Raw genomic sequence first — 19,631 nt, 5'->3', positions numbered from 1 at the left:
TAGAGGAGGGGGTGGTGGGTATGATGGGGGACGGGGTGGAGGAGGGCGAGGTGGTGCTTCAGATCGAGGACGGGGTGGAGGTCCCCCAAGCCGTGGTGGTGGTGGTGGAGACCGTGGAGGATATATGGGAGCTACAGGTCCACATGCTGCTATTCATCATGAATGGGATCCTGCTTGTAAAGTGTGGATCGGAGGATTGGGTGACGAGGGAACTAGACTTGAGATTGAAGATGCGTTCGGAAAGGTTGGCCCTGTCAAGAATATCTGGCTTGCTAAGAACCCTCCAGGATTTGCATTTGTTGAAATGGAGGTAAATAACATTCCGTTTATTGTAAACTAGGATATTTTACAAGTTTACAAGAAAGCAAAGGCAACCTTATAATTGACAACTTATCTTTGTTCGCATGTTTATGATATCTGTGCTGTATGAAAGCTTGATATATATGACGACAACTGTATGATTGTTTTTTTTCAGGATCCAAGGGATGCCGAGGATGCTGTTAAAGCACTGCGAGGTAAGGAGCTGTGTGGTATGCGAGTAACCGTTCAGATGTCCAAGGCCAGGGACGAGCGGAGAAACAGAGAATCTGCCGCTAAAGATAGATCCAGCAAAGGTCGGGACGAGAAAATTGAAAGATCAAGGGGTAGAGGAGGGTCAAGAGAGAGGAAGAGAGACAGAAGCCGGGATCGAAGTTACGATAGAAAGAAAAAGGATCGATCGCGTAGCCGGGATCGAAAACATAAATCCCGAAGCCGGAATAGATCCCGGAGTCGAGATAAAAAGAATAAATCTCGCAGTAGAAGTAAGGACAGGAGGGATAAATCTAGAAGCCGAGGACGGAAACATTCATCGCGGAGTAAATCTCGAAGCAAAGACAGAAAGGATAAAAGAGATCGATCTCGAGGCAGAAGTTCAGACAAGGAAAAAAGGCGGCGACGACACAGCTCCAGTCCTGGGAGCAGCAAGGAGCGGCGGAGGAATCGTAGTGGAGATCGGCGGAAGGATAAACCACGGCGGAAACGGTCTGGCAGTGACAGCAGTACAGATTCCTATAAAGACAGGAAGAGTCAAAATGGAAATTATGAACACTAGCATTTGTTTTTTTTTAAATTGTTTGTTTGTTTCAATGTTTGAGCTGTTCCATATTTCTTATTTGCCACCGTATTTCATACTGTACTCTTTCTGGCAGATGATGTGTTTACTTTATTCTAAATACAGGCATAAGCCCCTTCTAAGCCACCACTCAAATTTTAAAATTAAGTTCAAGGATTATTTTAATTTTTAAATTACAAAATTTTTTGTAAGTTTTAACAACCTTGTTATTTCTTTCCTAATAAAATGAGGCTTAATGCTGAGCATAATCCGGTGGAATACGAGCACTCGAAGGCAGGCATTCAAATATCTATTCTATTTAAAAAAAAGCCGATACATTGTAAAGCCGGTTAATGATAATATGCTAAGTTTTGGTAAGCTAAATTCTCTCTTTTCTGGGAATTATAATACTTTAGAGCTTATTTAAAATTTGAAGTAACATCAGGTTAGAAAGGAAAAAACATTTTTTTAATTTCAGAAATCTGAAGAGAAATAAAATGGGAGAGTCTTGTAAACCATTCTTCGTAACCTCCGTCCCATCAGACAACTCGCAGATTCTAGACTCAGAGATTATAGACGGAATTGGAGAAGATTGTGTCAATCCTGTCTTTCTGGGACATGACACCGATCCGTCCCAGCTCCATAGTTTGGTCGAGGAGGAGGTGGAGGAGGATGGGCAGGATGAGGAGGATGTAACGGAGGAAGAGAATGATGTAGGCTACAGCGAGGATGCCGAGTACAAGATTAAATACAGAAAGGTTAAAGCTGAGTTCCGAAGATCCGTAGAGACTCATGAGTTTCTTAAGAATGAGCTGAAACATCATCAACTTCAGTTAAAAACTCTTCATGAAGACAAGTTCTTCCTTCTGGAGAGAATGTTACAATATGAGAAACCTCCGGAGAGTCCGGAGTCGAATGATGGTTCGGATTCGGATCATGAGCCAGGCGGAGCTAGGAAAAAAGTTAAACCGAATCCCGGTGGAGTAACTATATCCTCTGCATTCTCTAAAATGAAATCCTTCTCGGCTGGAAGGAGAAGCCGGAAAACTAAATTAAAGTGCGTAGAGGACGTTTTCGAATCTCCAAATGATAGTATGGGAACATTTGAGGATGAGAGCAGTGGTTTAGGAACTGCAGGATTTTCATTCTCAACCCAAGATGAAAGTGATTAAAGTTGTGTCTAAATTAAAAACTTATCTGTGATAAAATATTTATATTTCAGAGGAAAATGTTGAAATTCTCTTGTCTCCTCAGGTATATGGATAATATTAAAATCATATTTAAGTGACTCTCTGTATTTTAAGTTTGATATACACAATTCACATTGATATGAATTCAATAATGTGGAGGATAATGTAATTTTTCTAGCTTCAAAAAAGGTTTTGTTAAAATCCTCCATTGTTTCTAACGCAGAAATGCGCCAATTACCACAGTTATATTATCAATATTTCAAGAGATAAAAATACACATTGGATCAATTTCTCATTTATTCTTGTTCAGTCAAAGCTTTGTGAATCGGACATGTCACTCTTGAAATTAAGACTCGGTTGAAATTACGACTACATAGAATTTATTATGCAGGGGTTCATCTAGAACTATGTACAGTGTACACGTACACACACAACACAGTACACACATAATTGCCATTAAACAACATAGGGACACAAAAATTCTGTCACAAATAGTATCTAAATCTATAAAGTCTGCCACGATTAGTGTCTTAGTCCATAAATCACCCACTAAAAGTATCTTAGTCCATAAATCTACAACAAATTTTATCGTAGTCCATTAGTTCATTAGTAAATTAGTTTCCAAAATGGGTAATTTCCTAGTATACGATTTTTGGACCCCCCCCCTTCTCCTTCTCCTCTACTCAATCCTAGCTCCAGTTTGTTTATCTACAGGTGGGTTGAATTGTCCCACCTGCCCCCTCAACTGCAATAGTTCTACTCCCGCCATTTCTTAGAAACATTTTAAACTGGGACCGAAGGCAGTAAACACAAATCCTTCTATGCTGGTAGATTATCAAGATTTAAAAGNCTAGCCCATCCTAGCCGCAGCGCTCGGCCCAGAAAGTATCTTAACCTAACCTAACCCTAAATAACAAAAAAATAAATAATAATAAATTTGCTGAAAAATAAATGGTCATGTACAAAATTGATAGGAGGGGGGGAGGGGGTTCCAAAAATCGTATACTAGGACAGACCCCCAAAATGGGTAATCTTAACTGCCGGACTTCAGTCCTTTTAGAAGAATCCCATCAAATTTAATATTCTGAAATGTTTTTTTAACAAATTATTTTCAGGCATTGTTCCTTGAATCGAGCCTGGTATTCAAGTGTTACAAAACCCCAACCTGAAACCTGGGATCTTCTTGCTGCTGTCTGTTTAGAACGGTAAACCCTACATATTCATAAAAAATATTTAAAGATATATCTGTCCATCATTATAGGTTGCCTGTTCTAACTGCAGACTTGAATCCAACAGAAGAAAAACTCTCCGAGATTTTGACTAAAATTGATCTGGAACAGTCAATGCTGAATGATCACGAAGTCAGACTGAAGTAAGAATTAACTCCCGTGCATGTTTTAGTCGATCTAACGGTCTATCGACGTTGGTTCATTTCAGTGAAAGGATCCGTTGGATCCGCAAGATTTTGGATTCCTGGATCCGGTTCCGCAAAAATATGCGGATCCCCGGATCCAAGGGGCAAAATATCAACCAAAAACTGCAAAAAAAAACAAAAAAACCTTTTTTTACTCCTAAAACCAAAATCTGAACTTTTGGATAAAAAGAGATTTTTAAATTTTCCTCATTTCTGAATGGTTTATCAAGTTATAAAATATGGGGAAAAAATCAAACAAATAATTTGAAAATTATTTTTTGTTAAAAAGATTCAGTAAATCTTATAGAAATGACCTGGATCCGGATCCGGATCAATTTTTTTCTAGTGCGGATCCAGGATCCGGATCCGGATCCGCATCAAAATTAAATGGATCCTAAGCACTGGTTTCTAGAATGAACAGTGTCAGGACGTAAATTCAGTTCATTTGATTTAACATTTCGGAAACAGGGGTTTATATTTTTCAGAATTATAAATAGTAATAAATTTTGATGATTTGGGGAAACAACTGAAAAATTTGACATCAAAAAGCAACATTTTTTCATTCTTTTGATACTTTTTCAAAAGTTTATTGATTTTCCCTTAACTATCGTTTATTTTCCCAAATTAAGCAAAAAAAACCATAAAAAAGGGGGGGGATATTTTTCTAGAAAATATACACAACTATTTGGAAAGGAACTGGCTCCATAAACAATGAAATATTACATTATGTAAAATGACAACAATGTGAAAATATTAAGCTATTTGTGGAGTCTCTTAAAACCTTACAGCACTTTTTATCGTTAAGAAAACGTCCCTAGCTACTGTCTTAACAATGAAAAGTCTAATATTTGTATTTCTGTGTAATTTGAATTGTCTTTTTTTAATGTTATATTTATGTTATTTCGTAGTTCTGAAATGTCCAAGTAATGAAGATGTTGTCAAGGTTGGATAATGAGAGGAATGAGAAGAAGAAGCGTGGTGAGCTGGGGGAGGGAGACTCCGACGCGGTTATTACTGGTTTAGATATGGAGGATAAATGGAGAACAGAGGTCAGTTGTCAGAGGGTTTACGTCCTAAGGACAATTATTTTTAGCTTGGAATAGTTCCTTTTTTCCTTGTTTCAATTTCAATTTTTGTTCTTAATTTTTTTTTCGAAGTCTGTATTTTTCTCACGGTGTCCCTGGGGAAGCATCAATCTTTTAACCTAGCCCTGAATCTGATTCAACCTAGCCCTGAATCTGATCAACCTAGCCCTGAATCTGAACTTGAACCTAGGTCTGAACCTGAGTCTGAACCTGAACCTGTGATATATACAATATATATTTTTTAATACAATTGTTCCCTTTCAGCTTAAACTTGATATTATGATATTATAACATGTAAAAAGAAACGGAAAATATAAATATTTAGTTTTAAAAAATCTTTTTAAAAAAGTACCTAAAACCGTATTTTATTATTTTTTCCTGTTCTTATCTAGTTTTAAGAAATTTAAATATTTGTTATTTCAAAATTTTGGATTAGAATATAATATGTTAATACACAAAATTTGCGCAGATCGAGATTTCTTTTAAATAGAATTTTCATGTTTTCCTCCAGAGCATCTAATATGTGATTTTTCAGGCTTCTGATTTCACAGCAGCTAGTAGATTAACTGAGGCGGATTTAAAGAATGATATTAGATCTTGTAAACGGAAACTAGATCGACCTCTTCGTCTTCTTACTAAACTTAAACTAGGTCAGTTGTATGCAGTTGTTATCATTTGTAATCTTCAATTAATTTAAGTTCAAAACTTTTGAACACGTTTAATTTCCATATCAAAATTGGAAACTTTTTTTTTTTAAAAGTGATCTAGTATTTTTTTAACATTTTTGTGATATCAATCGACCTTAAAAGATATCAAAAGGAATTAATTTAACTAAATCCTTCGGACCAAAGAGCAAGATACGAATAACCTAAAGCGGACGGAAGCATAACCACTGCCAACTTAAATATTTAAGCACATAAATAACTAATCATTTCACTTAATTTTCTGCCAAAAAAATCTATCTACAGCAAGTTTAAATGTTTCATTAGAACGCTACAATGTGTTCTACATATTCTGACTACGAATGAATTCCATTCTACTTACATATTTCTAGGAAACGATGTTTACTGGGATCTTCCTTTTGTTGTTCGACAGGACGGGGAAACCATGCGGCAGACCGCAGAGAGAGCTGTTTACTCAAAATGTGGAAACAATTTAAAATTTGGAATTTTGGGGAACTCCCCTTTAAGCTTTTACAAATATAAATATCCTAAACAATTTCAAAGTAAGACGGAAAAGGTTGGTGCCAAGGTATTTATCTTCAAGGCTTATCTCACGTCAGAGTTCTTTGATGACGCGACGGTTGAGGGTGGAGAGAACGTATTGGACTACCAGTGGGCGACACTAGAGGAGATGAAAACTAGTCTTGAACCAGATACATTCAGAGCAGTTACTAGGATGCTTCATTCAGAGGATTAATTTCAGACAAGATGGCGTCGGCCGCTGATGTTCGGGAGATCATGGGGATCACACCGCTGGACACAACCATTACTAAAGATCATATTCTGGGGAATGACAAAAAGAGGTAAGACTAAAATAAATAATCAGGGGAAAAAGTGGGAAAAAGACCCGAATTTTTTTTTTAAAAATCCAATTTTGTATCAATGTTATTTAAGGTTGAAGAAGGCGGTACAACCGGGGTTCCAAAGACCAGAAGGGATGCACAGAGAGCTGTACAATCTACTGTACAGTGAGAATAAAGAGTTACCCTGCCCCCTCATACCTACAGACACTAGCAAAGGTTGGTCAACTTATTCTTTGTCATTAATAATTTATAAAAGTTAATAATTTGTTTTATTTCTTATTTACTTTTGTCTTGCATAGATTGTTAAAAAAGTCAATGTTTGATACTAAAAATGATACAGTTTTTGTAACAAAATTACAAAGTACTATTTTTTATGATTTAAAAGTAAAATTTGCCTTTTGACCAACTTGGTTCTTACCACTTTTTTCTACAGGTGTCCAATGTATCTCATTTTTAGATCAAGGATACAAGCAAATGAGAGCCAAACTAGGAATGAGAAAGGTCCGACCCTGGAAATGGCTTCCCTTCACTAACCCTGCCAGGAAGGATAACCTAGTCCTCCACCACTGGAGGAGGCAGGTTGACGAGGGGAAGGATTATCCCTTCTCCAGGTTCAACAAGAGTATAGAGGTTCCAACATATACAGAGGTCGAGTATCAACATCATCTTGTCTCCGCTGGATGGACTCGGTAACTCAATTTTAAGTAAAGGATGGAAGCTGACGGAGAGGGGGGTGGGGGGTGAATTATGTTTGCTTTATTACTTTTAAAATAATGTTCTAAACTTATAGGGTCTGTAAGCGTAATTTCAAGTGACCCTCTAAGTAAAGATGGCAATGTAATGCCCGATTTACAACGGTGCCCTTGAAGGCTTTGTGCAATCAAGTGAGTTTTGGTTTATTTAAACTGATTATTTTTATTTGCGATTTCTCTTCAAAAGTGAATTACGCATATCTCACTTATAAGAAACAATGGAGAACCTTTTCGAGGCAGCAACACGACGACGCTATCTCCACATTCTTATCAGACTATTGTTCAAAGGGTACCGTTGTAAATCGGGCTGCGCTATTCTTACTAAATAAAGCAACCTTTAAATGAAAACAAAAACTTCTCGGAAACTGAAAAATCCTGGTCCGATTTGTCTGAATATTGAAATTATTATTTAAGAGAAGAGACGGATCATCTGATGGATCTGGCGCAAAGGTTTGATCTGAGGTTCCTTGTGATGCATGATCGGTGGGATAGATCCACCTTCTCTCTCCGATCTGTCGAGGATATCAAGGAGAGATACTATTCTATCCTGGAGAAACTGGAGAGAGTGCACGGAGGAGCTACAGGAGAACAGGTTCGTCGCATTAATGTTATATTAAGCGGGGGAAGGGGGGGGGGTCAAGGTTGTATGAAAAGACCTATACTGGCTTAATTAAGATAAATTACAAAAAAAAACTTATTTGTTTTTGAAAATTAACCCCATCTACTTTAGAATATTACTTTCGTTTCAATTAAAATTTCTCGTAACACAAGTTTTTAACCCAAAAAAATTTTAATTTCTATTAGTCCTTGTAATAATTGTCATGCATTTATATTTTTAGACCAAGAAACAGTTTGCATACGACGCAGATCATGAAAGGAGAAGAAAGGAACAACTGAGAAGACTATATAATAGGAACACGGAACAGGTAGGATTATAATAGGAACTTGGAACAGGTAGGATTATAATAGGAACATGGAACAAGTAGGAATATAATAAGAACACGGAACAGATAGGATTATAATAGGAACATGGAACAGGTAGGATTATAATAGGAACATGGAACAGGTAGGATTATAATAGGAACATGGAACAGGTATGAATATAATAGGAACATGGAACAGGTAGGAATATAATAAAAACATGGAACAGGTAGGAATATAACAGGATCACGGAACAGGTAGGAATATATAATAGGAACAAGGAACAGATAGGAATATAAAATAGGAGTATGGAACAAGTAGGGATCACAATAGAAAACGGAACAGGTGTACTAAAGAAATAAGAGGAACACGGAGCAGGTAGGAATATAAAATGGGAACAAGGAACAGGTAGGATATAAAATAGGAGCATGGAACAAGTAGGATCATAATAGAAAACGGAACAGGTGTACTAAAGAAATAACAGGAACAAGGAACAGGTAGGAATATGAAATAGGAACAAGGAACAAGTAGGATCATAATAGAAAACTGAACAGGTGTACTAAAGAAACGCATCTAGAAGATAAAAAAGGAAGATAGTATAGTTAATCGTTTTTAGAAAATTTTAATAAAACTTCTAAGATTTCAAAACTGTATTATGTTATTGTTTGCTATTATTAAATTGCACAAACCGAAACCTATCTTTACGACACGTTCGTTCTTGCGTCGTTTTATACATATAACTGCCAGGGTCAAAATTCTAAATATTTAGGAATGAAAATTTAAAATACATTTGCTCTTCTTGCACTATGCTAAACTTTGTCCCTGAAAGAAAATGTAGGTAAAAAACAACCCAAAAACTAACCTGAATACACATCACTAGTTCGAGATACAAATTAAATATTATTTAGATCGAAGAAGAAGAAATGCTGAGAGGAGAATTAAGAAAGATCGAAGCTCGGAAGAAAGAGAGAGAAAAGAAAACTGCAGATCTTCAGAAACTAATTGCTCAGGCGGATAGTACCTCAGGTTTAGAGGTCAGACAAATGTTTATTCTTTTATTCATTATTTTAATATTTCCTTTATTATTATTTAAAGTGATCAGCGATCGACATTCGACATTATTTTAACTGACATGTATTTAAAAATCCCACAAATACACTTAAAACATTTGTCTTAGTAAAAATTATATAGATAAGCTTGATTGTTCAGCTGAAGATCTATATTTTCAAATGTCATATAGACTAGGGAGGAAATTGAAAGAATTTAACACTTCTCATCATTGGAAAAAAAGTAATATCTTATTCATTGTTCTTCAGACAAAGGTTTAAAGGGTACCGTTGTATATCGGTCATAAAACTATTTAATTGAAAGTTTGCTTAAAATAACCATTTTTTCCAGTTCTTCTAATTATTTATAAATTTTTTTTCCTTTTAATATTATTTTGATTTTTGTTTTGAATATCTAGATTATATTTAAAAAAGCTTATTATAAATATCTAATGATCTGTTAATTAAGAGCAAGAAGCTGTGTAAGAAACAGAAACTAGGATTAGTTGGACGACCTAGACTAGAACAGGCAGTCATTGATCAGGTAGTTATAGATCAGGTATTCATTGATCAGGTAGTTATAGATCAGGTATTCATTGATCAGGTAGTTATAGATCTGGTATTCATTGATCAGGTAGTTATAGATTAGGTATTCATTGATCAGGTATTTATTGATTATGTATTCATTGATCAGGTATTCATTGATCAGGTTTTCATTGATCAGGTTTTCATTGATCAGGTTTTCATTGATCAGGTATTCATTGATTATGTATTCATTGATCATTTATTCATTGATCAGGTATTCATTGATCAGTTATTCATTGATCAGGAATCCATTGATCACTTATTTATTGGTCCGTTATTCTTTTATCAGGTATTCATTGATCAGGAATCCATTGATCACTTATTTATTGGTCAGTTATTTTTTTATCAGGTAGTTATAGATCAGGTATTCATTGATCAGGTATTTATTGATCAGGTATTTATTGATTTGGTATTCATTGATCAGGTATTCATTGCTCAGGTATTCATTGATCAGGTATTCACTGATCAGGTATTCATTGATCAGGTATTCATTGATCAGGTATTCATTGATCAGGTATTTATTGATCAAGTTTTCTTTGATCAAATATATTGATCTAAATAATTCCAGCTTGCAATATTATAAATGTTGTAGAACGGTATCCGTTGGCCTGACATGAAGTCTAGTGGAGTAAGTGTAAGATCTCAAAGAATCAAGCTGCCTATTAGTGTAGGATTGAAGAAAACTAAAGCTATTGAGTGTATGCTTAATGAGCTCGGTGTACCTATCCAACCCAGCTGTACAGGTATATTTGAACGGGATTATAGATAATATTACAAATAATAGGAGTGCTTATAATTGAGAATTTACATAAATATTGAATTAACTTTTTTAAAAGGAAGTCAAATGAGCACAGTATAACTTCTCAAGATGCGGGGGGGGGGCGTTTTGATAACTTTTTTGCTGGTTTTAATAATCAATTTTAAGAAACTAGCCTTAGAGGGCGCTTCGCGCCCATCTTCTATATTAATTGTGAACATGTTCTCTTTGTGTACATCGTAAAACAAAACAAAAATAATTCGCGGATTTTCACAACAAATTTCGTGGATTTTCAAAATTTTCAAAGATTTAATGAAGATCGAATTTTGATGGAGACAAATATTTGAAATTTTTATCATTCATAAACCTTCCCTGGGGTCCCTATATGTCCCACAAAAAATTTGGGCCCGATCGGTTCAGCCGTTTTGACGTTTATTGGATACAAACAAACAGACAGACAAGCCAAATATATATATAGATTTTAAGAAATGAGACAGATTTATACCTGTAACTGATCTGGTTTAATCTAGATGAGATATGTACTGAGTTTAATGAGCTAAGATCTGAGATGGTTCTCCTCTACGAGATCAAGAATGCCCTCACCACATGTAAGTTTTAACTTTCTCGCTCCTAATTAACATATGATTGACGGAATTATAAGTGACCTTTTATTTAAAGAATTACGATAGTACACGCAAACCTTTATCTGAGTAAGAAGGAGGATGATATTGTTGTTTTTCTATTTTAATAAGAGTCAGATTCGGTCAATTTCTGTCTTCGTCACTGCTGCATAAATCTGCAAGTTTATTTAAAGGAGTAGCCACAATTAAAGATAATCAATTTTGAGCTAAAAAATAAATCTCCATAATTTTTTAAAACAAAGATGTTAACCTGAAATTGGAATTAAGTCGCCATTCTCTTTAAAGATTATTTCTTCATTATCAACGTGGGTCATTTTAAGCATAACGCTTTTATATTTCTGGAAATCTAGCATTACGTATTATTAAATTTGTTAGAAATTATTTTTTTAGGTGAATATGAGATGTCAAGTTTAAAGCATCATTATGAAGGTTTAGTTCCTGGGAAAACATTAGAAATCCCGGAGCTTATCAAGGTAGGAGTATCCTCACAACTAGAAACAATGGGGTAAATAATTAAATGGGTTTGATAATTAAATGGGTTTGAAGGCGACCTGAGATAGTAACTGTGTTACTAATTGGTAATCTTAAACGTCAGAACTCGATATCCACGGCGGTATCTTGTAAAAAATAGGCGAGCAAGTAAATCTGCGAAAACAGCTGACTCGCACTTGGGGATTCTCTCATTTGCGAAGAGTCCGTCCGTCCGGGTGACTTCAAAAAATACGAATTATTCCTTTCTAATGAGATTTTTTAAAAGTTCCAAACTCTGGTTTAAATGTTTGTATAATGTATAATTATTTACTACCAGGTAGAGAATTTCAAATTTACTCTTTTTTATTGTTAAGACTTCATCTGGAAGTTTGGCGGAGGGAGCAGCTGCTGCCGCGAATACATCTGAGAAGAAAAAGAGTTTGGCGGATGTTATCGACGTAGTTGGTAACGTTAGAGACGGTCTAAACATCAATAGGAAGAGGAAAGCAGCGCTGGAGCAAGGAAATATTCTCAAGAAAATAAAGAAACGAAGTTATCAATAATGTTATTAATTACTGTAAATAATAAATCATGTTTCAGATGACAATGGCTTGAAATGAACCTGAACAAGAGGCAGGATATGAGATCCATGAATGATGGAATAGTTGGTCAATATACTAAGAAAGAACAACCCTTAGAGTTTCCAATTACCAACGTTTGGACTTCCGGAGATAAGAACAGGAAAAAACCTCCGAACTCCCCCGCCTCTCCGGGGTTGTTCACAACCAAAAATATCTTCGGATCTCCTCAAGTCTCCGTGAGTGCAACCCCGTCCGTCCGAAACCAAAATTTATTTACCGGGTCCCCTCTGCTACCCAGGTCTCCCAGGCTCTTTTCAAGTCAGAGATTGCGGAGCTCGTCCCAGAGTGGAATCGAGGGAAGATATACCTCGAATAGTTCCGATCTCTCTACCCAGCTCCAGCTACAGCAGAACACTAAGTCTAGTCGAACCAAGCAGAATCATCTCCAGTACGCAAACTATGATAATTTCTTTGCAAGCCGAGATCAGTTGCAACAGCTCTCTCCGCTCACTTCATCCCTTCCTGTTCTCCCGGCTCATGTAGAATCTGAGACTAGGATACATAATATTTCTACAGTTTTCACTCATGAGCAATTTATCCAACCAGTCTTTAATGAAGAATCCTTTCTCCCTGTCCGGCAGATCTTAAACCAACCAAGATTAAGGATTATTACGCAAGGACGGGCTCAGGTATCACCGGTTAGAGCTTATCCTTCTCAAGATGGTCAATATACCTATCCAGCTCCTGAACTATCCTTTAACCAAACTGCCGAAGAGAATGGTTCCTCCCCCCTACCCCTCGGTTGGTCTGTCGGGTTTACAATGAGAGGAAGAAAATATTTTATTGATCACAATACTAAAACTACACACTGGTCCCATCCTCTAGAAAAAGAAGGGTTGCCTGTTGGTTGGGAGAAGATAGATTCCGCTGAGTTTGGAAACTACTACGTGGACCATATTACCAAACAGGCACAGTACGAACACCCGTACTTCCAGCATTACCAGATCCAGTCTCCACAATTTACCGACAACGAGGAGAACTTGAAGCTGCCGTATACTCAACCGTTAAACCATTCAGTCAACCTTAATTATAATCATAATGCTCTAGTGCCAGCCAACCCCTATATTCACGAGGAAATACCAATATGGTTACGAGTATATTTTAAAGCTTGTCCAACCCTAGATCATAAATTAAAATGGGATCTGTTCAGATTACCAGAGTTAGAATGTTTCGACGCAATGTTAAACAGATTGTTTCGAGATGAACTGGAAGAGCTTGTCATGAGATATGAAGGTATACGCTGTGCTATATCTCAGGAGATAGAATATAGAGCATATTCTGGTCAATTATCCCAGCTTCAAGCTGTAGAACACGGAGATAATGAGAACGAAGATAATATAAACCTGGCTAGGTTCGGAGCACTTAGAATTCAACCCTACTGACATCTAGAAAGTAATATTCCATGACTCCGTCCAATTTGCTTTCAAATCAGATTTTATTCTAATATTGTAAAAATGCCAAGACTTGTATTTTTCTGTTCCATTGAACCTTCTCTATGTTTTATTTCTCCCTCACTCTCTTCTTTCTATGCGGTTTTTGATTATTTCTCAAGGTAAAGTGTTGTGATTTTATTTTCTTATCCTTGGGGAAAAGCTTGGGGAATTTTGTTAATTTTGATCCTGATCTTTTATAGATATTTTATTTATACCTGAGGACGGTCAATATCCATCAAGGATATAGTTCCTCATGATTCCTTATGTTCTAGATTACTTAGCTTTGATTTGCGGGATTATCGACTGTAATTAACATTATTTATGACCTTTGCATACAATATATTCCTTATCGTTCTATGATTTATAAATACTAGAATTACTGCCTTGTATATACAGCTGCCAAAGATGAAGGCAAAGGTTCAAACTGTGATATTCTCAACATTATATATTTCAGATGAAATGTAGAAGATCAGATGGAAGAGAGGAAAAGGAGGGAAGTGTCGGAGAAGCTCATCAGTATCCCTCCAATAAGGTTGATAGTGATACATATTTTCCACAAGAGATAATATGGTCCTTAGATATGGAGAATCCTTCATTGTAGATCTAGTACATATGTAAAAACGTAAACCAAAGTCTTAGAAGAAAAAAAAAAAACAATGGCGTATGGGGAGGGGGTCAAACTTATACTTCAAAAATATGTATTTCCGCTTGAGTTCCATACATTAAACAAATTTGTAGGGGGATCCGCCCCCTATATTAAATCTTGTTTTCGCCTCTTTCTAGAGTCTGTCCTGATACGACAAAAAAAAAATATTTCCCTTTCGGTCCTACATTTTGTTGAAACTTTCACTTTAGTTCTAGATTATAAAAATCGTAAACTTTAGTCTGCAGATGTAAACAGTCATGATATTTTATTAATTACAGGGAGAAGGTTGTTTTAAAGCAACCCAACAAGAAGAAACATGAAGAGCATCTTGACCAACTACACACTGCAATATCATCTAGAGAAGAGGAGAAGAGAATACTACTCGAAGAACTAAGACAGGATCGGGACCAGGTGCACTCAATCAAGCTCAACAGAGACGAGATAAACAAGAGGAAAAATATTGTATTTGAGAAACTTGATTTTATTAATAAAGAAGTTCAGAAGAAAGGAGACACAGTTCAGAAACTACGCGGAGGAATAGTTTATCAGTCCGAGTCGGAGATAAACGAGCAGATACGGAAACTAGAATATCAAATTCAGAAGAACAATTTCAAACTGGCGGATGAGAAGAGAATAGTTTCCGAGATAGATAGATTAAAACGATCCAAGAAGATCTTGAAGGATTATAACCTAGTAAAGAATGAGTTGGATAGTTTAAGAAACCAACAGAGAAGTGTAAGAGAGGAGAGGGAAGCCTTGTTTAAAGAATCAAGAGATCTGAGGCGGAGTGAAGAGCAGTTGAGGTTTAGTATCAAGGATAACAGCACAAGGATAGAAGTTCTCAATGAGGACGTAGATAACTTTAGAGAAGAGAAACGATCTCTAATAAACACCTTTAAAGAACATGATGCTGAGTACCGGTTGTATCAGAAACAGAAACGGGATGAACTTAAGAAAAAGATTGCCGAAGAAAGCGCTAAGAAAAATGCTGATGAGAGGAAAGAAGAAGAAGAGATTAGAGCTGAGCTAGAACCCTACCATGAGGAGAAGACTCAGTGTATCCTTCTCATTCAATATTGTGAAAACTTACTGGGCTCCGGGTCTCAGGAGCCAACCCCTCTGGATTCAAACCTTCTCCTTCTTCCGTCCTCGTCCGTTCGTCGAAGATCTTCCGGGTTCTCCGCCTACTCCGGGTACTCTGACTCCTCCAGTAGATATGCTACACCATTAGGTAAGATAAAAGGGTGTCCAATGTCCATAATAAAAGTAGAGATATAAGAAAAACGGGAGAAGAGGGACACGAACGTAAACAGTTCTGTGAATTTAAGTTTAAAATGTTCCGGTGAATAAAACGAAAAATAGAAACCTAACATCAAAAAATTATTAACTAAACTAATTTCGTATGATTTGTTATTTAAGTACGCCATGAAAAATCACAACAGTACCGTCGTATTTAGAATCAACTCTAAGCCATGTTTGTGTTGTTATTTGCTGCAGAAATCCACTAATTACTTATGAGAAATGTCACAATCGAAAATGATCTTTTTTAAGGTTTAAAAACACAATGGTATTTTCTTCATCAATACTTAGATAAATGTTTTAAATATATCGTTGTGAATCATTGGAAGCATCCGTTAACCTCAGTTTAATTCCTAATTTGTAATCCAGGTTGCACCCCGGTAGGAACACCTTTAAATGGAACTCCTCCGGATAGTTTTGATGCTGGACAGTCTCCAGGTTTCTACAAGAAGAAGGATGAATCTGAGCTTCAATTCTTTTCGGGCTCAAGGAAAAAATCAAAGAAAGTTAAATCTGAGAGAAAAATGTCTTTAAAGAAGCCATTATCTCATAATACGGAAACATTTCGTCAGTTTGGATTAGTAAAACTAGCTCCTCCTGCAAGCCTGGGGGAGGTCAACACTGTAATGGAACTTCTCCGAGCTAAGCTGAAACTATACAGGAACCTAGGAGAGGAGGAGAGGATGAGGAGAAATGATATCTGTGTACCAAGTAACCTAGAAGTTCCAACCCCTGTTATTACTGTGGAACCATACCTCGACACTCCACCTTGTAATAAGAACAATCTCACGCTTAATCTACAGATCTCAGCCTGTCCTCAACCAGTGGTAGAAAATACTCAAAACTGTGATGCTATTCGTAAAAACGGAAAGGAAAACTCGCACAGCGTTGAAAGCAACGGAGAAGATAGAATCCATATTGGACCCAAGTTGAACTGTACTGCTAATGAATACCAACCTAAAATATTATCTGAAACCCTGGAACCCTTAAATCCGAACCAAGCTTTACAGATCCCTGAAATAAAAGTTAATGAACCTGAAGAAAAACAAAATGGTGGATTAGATCCATCAGATTCTTGAAACATAATTTTACTTGACGCTGGGTGGCCAGAAGAGGATCCTGAAGATATAAAAGTATCTGCAAGTGACGAAGGGTGCTCTGTAAACAAATCCAAAGAATGCATAAATTTAGATACAATTGACGCAGGGTGTCAAGAAATAAATAATTCTTCAGTTATTATAGATTTAAATACAAATGTCGCAAGATGTCCAGAAAATATCATCTAAGATTTGAAATCGGTCACCAATAACGTCGCACAACTATCATCCCAAAATTGTCGACGCAGGGTGTCCCAAAATGATTGCAAAGATGCAAATGAAGCTACTGATGACACTAATAATTAAGAAAATAGTCTCTGCAGATATGCAGGGTGTTCAGAACAAAACTACCTAGCATATCTTCAGCAGTAAACTCTTCTCATTGATGTACAATGTGCAATGTGCCATTAATACTGATTAAGATATTGTTATATTTTTTGTGCAGAACATGGTATTCAAACTTAGATTGATTACAAGTAGGGTCGTATACAGGGGGGAGGTTGTATCATACCCTAGACTTGTGAATGGGGGCCCCTTAGAATTAATATATATTCATTTTAAACTCACGAACGTAGAAAGAAAACAACTCTTGATTTTTGACATAGTAAAAGTTCAATTTTTCAAATTCTAATTCGTCTTTTTTGTCTTCAACAACAACCAAAAAATATTTTCAACCTCGTAATAGTTAATGTTTGGACCTTAATGATTTTATTCTTGTAAACCGTAGCATTTAATGTCTTGCTTTTTCTATACCTTACCGTGGCCTAATTATTTAATATGTACAAAAAAAGAATATATGCAAAATATTCAACAAGATTCCATTACAAATATATTACATAATCGTTACCAATGATTAGAAGGATCTGTACAGGAAAAAAAGAAAACTAGAAGAAACAATCAAATTTGAGAGCCTGAAGATTCTGTGATTTTTTTTGTTTGTTTAACTTATGATAATTAAACAGCACGGTCCTTCTGTAGATGTATCTTGTAGTTGATGATTACAGTATTGTATTAGAAACATTTAAGAACTATTCAGTGTCCTGATGAAAATTGATTTTAAGAATGTAACTGATTTTAGAAAACCTTTAGTTCAGTTACCATCTACATTCATTAACCGGCCTAAATATATACTATATATATACAGATCTTTAAACATCTACAAAAATGATTGTATTTGGTAATTTTTACCTTTTTTTCGCACATGATAGTCACAGATTGGAATTTTCACCTTTTATGGCATTTATGATATTTGGATAATTTTTCAAAGCTCTTGAAACTGTTATTTGTCATTTAAATAATAGCACGATTTTAACCGATGCTACTGAATTGCATTTATCCTTACAATAATATTTGCAGCATGTTATACTTGTAAATCAATGAAAAGAAAAAAATATGAATTTCAGTTGATAATACAAACCAGAACCATAAATATTTATTAAAGACAATTTTTTTAAGATAGAAAACTGGAAGACTGCTTATTAAGGAAAATATGATCCGTCACCCTGCATTGTAATGTGCATCACACCAATCACTGTAGACTGTTAAATAACTTTTACAAAGAAAATGTATTTTTTTTTGTAACGAACGAAAAAGTTTACCAAATTTTTTATTTATTTAGAAAAAAAACGACAATTTTCAGAAGTTTAAGGATTAAAGATCTTAATACTGACAATTTCCTAAGCCTGAGCGTTTGAAAAGGCCGTTCTGAATTTTACAATTTTCGGAAATTGTTTTCAGGAAATTGTCCCGTGCTGGGAACTCGTGGTATTGTGCAAAATATCAAGATCAATGCTTGAGTTGGGTCTTTTGTTAATCTGAAGATTAATTTAATCTTTATTCGATATCCGGCACGGTAATAGTACTCTGGAGGACTAATTAAAATGAAGTGAAGTATTGATCCTCAAATTTAAAGTACCCAAATGGATATCGAGATTAAACCATGGGAATAATGACTGTTCAACACAAAAATTACCAGCTCCCTGGTCCTTATTATTTTATATATGAAGGGAATACGGATTATATTTGTTATCAAGTTTATGATATAATAAACCAGATCTGGGCCAGGTTATAAAGTTTATGATATAATATTCCAGATCTGGGTCAGGTTATAAAGTTTATGATATAATATACCAGATCCGTATCAGGTTATCAAGTTTATGATATAATATACTAGATCTGGTCAGGTTATCAAGTTTATGATATAATATACTAGATCTGGGTCAGGTTATCAAGTTTATGATATAATATACTAGATCCGGGCCAGGTTATCAAGTTTATGATATAATATACCAGATCTGGGTCAGGTTATCAAGTTTATGATATAATATACTAGATCTGGTCAGGTTATCAAGTTTATGATATAATATTCCAGATCTGGGTCAGGTTATCAAGTTTATGATATAATATACTAGATCCGGGCCAGGTTATCAAGTTTATGATATAATATACTAGATCCGGGCCAGGTTATCAAGTTTATGATATAATATACCAGATCTGAGTCAGGTGATCCCCTCACACAATAATAACATTTAATTGATAAACAATCAATGTCTAACTCGTCTAACACGTAGGTTCTGCCGACGGGCCACCCTCAAACGATGAGGCTTCAATGACGACCTTGAATATAACAATCTGAAGGTGAAATTTTGGTCCCCGCAATAATTATTTTTTATTGCTATATTAACTGATGTGTTAAAGGTAGAAACAATTAATGAGCTGTGGGGGACCGAGGTATGATGATGGCTGTAAGAAAAAATAAAAAAAAATTCTGCATTGTCGTCTTCAAAAGTCTTGTCTTTTGTGATCAGCCCTGCATATTTCGATCAGGACATTTTGCTTAACTTTCCCGGAATATCGCAATTTAGAGGATGGGGCCGTTCTGGTTTTTGAGGTGGTATAATTTTGTGATTTGGGGATTCTAAGAATTTTTTTCTAAGTGTGGATCCAGCAATCCGCTCAGCAAGATTGGTAAAAATTACTATGACTGAGCCCCGCCCCTCCCCCCCTCCTCAGACAACGTTCTGAATACCCTTCTG

The 19,631-nt window shown here is 35.8% G+C and overlaps 6 protein-coding genes across 7 annotated transcripts; all 6 read left to right on the top strand.

The window, feature by feature from the left end:
• Positions 1-20: 20 nt before the first annotated feature.
• On the top strand, positions 21-2,314 carry LOC111703283 (probable splicing factor, arginine/serine-rich 6). Of its 2 annotated transcripts, XM_023475177.1 has the most exons (3): positions 21-310; positions 476-1,062; positions 1,191-2,314. In XM_023475177.1, exons 1-3 carry the CDS (start codon positions 125-127, stop codon positions 1,192-1,194), a joined length of 777 nt encoding a protein of 258 aa, XP_023330945.1. In that variant the 5' UTR covers positions 21-124; the 3' UTR covers positions 1,195-2,314. The 2 variants fall into 2 exon arrangements, with proteins under 2 accessions (XP_023330945.1, XP_023330944.1); XM_023475176.1 differs by having other exon boundaries at positions 476-2,314.
• On the top strand, positions 1,591-2,265 carry LOC111703267 (uncharacterized). Its single transcript, XM_023475159.1, has one exon. The coding sequence runs from the start codon at positions 1,591-1,593 to the stop codon at positions 2,263-2,265; it is 675 nt and encodes a 224-aa protein (XP_023330927.1).
• Positions 2,264-6,208, top strand: LOC111703282 (39S ribosomal protein L46, mitochondrial). Its single transcript, XM_023475175.1, has 6 exons — positions 2,264-2,347; positions 3,399-3,488; positions 3,545-3,655; positions 4,641-4,746; positions 5,318-5,432; positions 5,837-6,208. The coding sequence occupies exons 1-6, from the start codon at positions 2,322-2,324 to the stop codon at positions 6,199-6,201; spliced, it is 813 nt and encodes a 270-aa protein (XP_023330943.1). The 5' UTR covers positions 2,264-2,321; the 3' UTR covers positions 6,202-6,208.
• On the top strand, positions 6,198-12,081 carry LOC111703280 (DNA methyltransferase 1-associated protein 1). Its single transcript, XM_023475172.1, has 11 exons — positions 6,198-6,307; positions 6,399-6,523; positions 6,765-6,996; positions 7,474-7,651; positions 7,899-7,985; positions 8,889-9,014; positions 9,496-9,570; positions 10,204-10,354; positions 10,899-10,976; positions 11,400-11,482; positions 11,855-12,081. Exons 1-11 carry the CDS (start codon positions 6,213-6,215, stop codon positions 12,041-12,043), a joined length of 1,419 nt encoding a protein of 472 aa, XP_023330940.1. The 5' UTR covers positions 6,198-6,212; the 3' UTR covers positions 12,044-12,081.
• A 2-nt stretch (positions 12,082-12,083) lies between these two features.
• LOC111703281 (uncharacterized) lies at positions 12,084-14,009 on the top strand. The gene has a single exon (XM_023475174.1). The coding sequence runs from the start codon at positions 12,097-12,099 to the stop codon at positions 13,501-13,503; it is 1,407 nt and encodes a 468-aa protein (XP_023330942.1). The 5' UTR covers positions 12,084-12,096; the 3' UTR covers positions 13,504-14,009.
• LOC111703279 (calponin homology domain-containing protein DDB_G0272472) lies at positions 14,003-17,060 on the top strand. Its single transcript, XM_023475171.1, has 3 exons — positions 14,003-14,086; positions 14,479-15,431; positions 15,869-17,060. The coding sequence occupies exons 1-3, from the start codon at positions 14,028-14,030 to the stop codon at positions 16,576-16,578; spliced, it is 1,722 nt and encodes a 573-aa protein (XP_023330939.1). The 5' UTR covers positions 14,003-14,027; the 3' UTR covers positions 16,579-17,060.
• Positions 17,061-19,631: the final 2,571 nt, after the last annotated feature.

This window comes from Eurytemora carolleeae, unplaced genomic scaffold, assembly GCF_000591075.1.
Source record: "Eurytemora carolleeae unplaced genomic scaffold, Eaff_2.0 scaffold545, whole genome shotgun sequence".
Classification (NCBI taxonomy): Eukaryota; Metazoa; Arthropoda; class Copepoda; order Calanoida; family Temoridae; genus Eurytemora; species Eurytemora carolleeae.
This window is presented reverse-complemented; position numbering and strand designations above follow the sequence as displayed.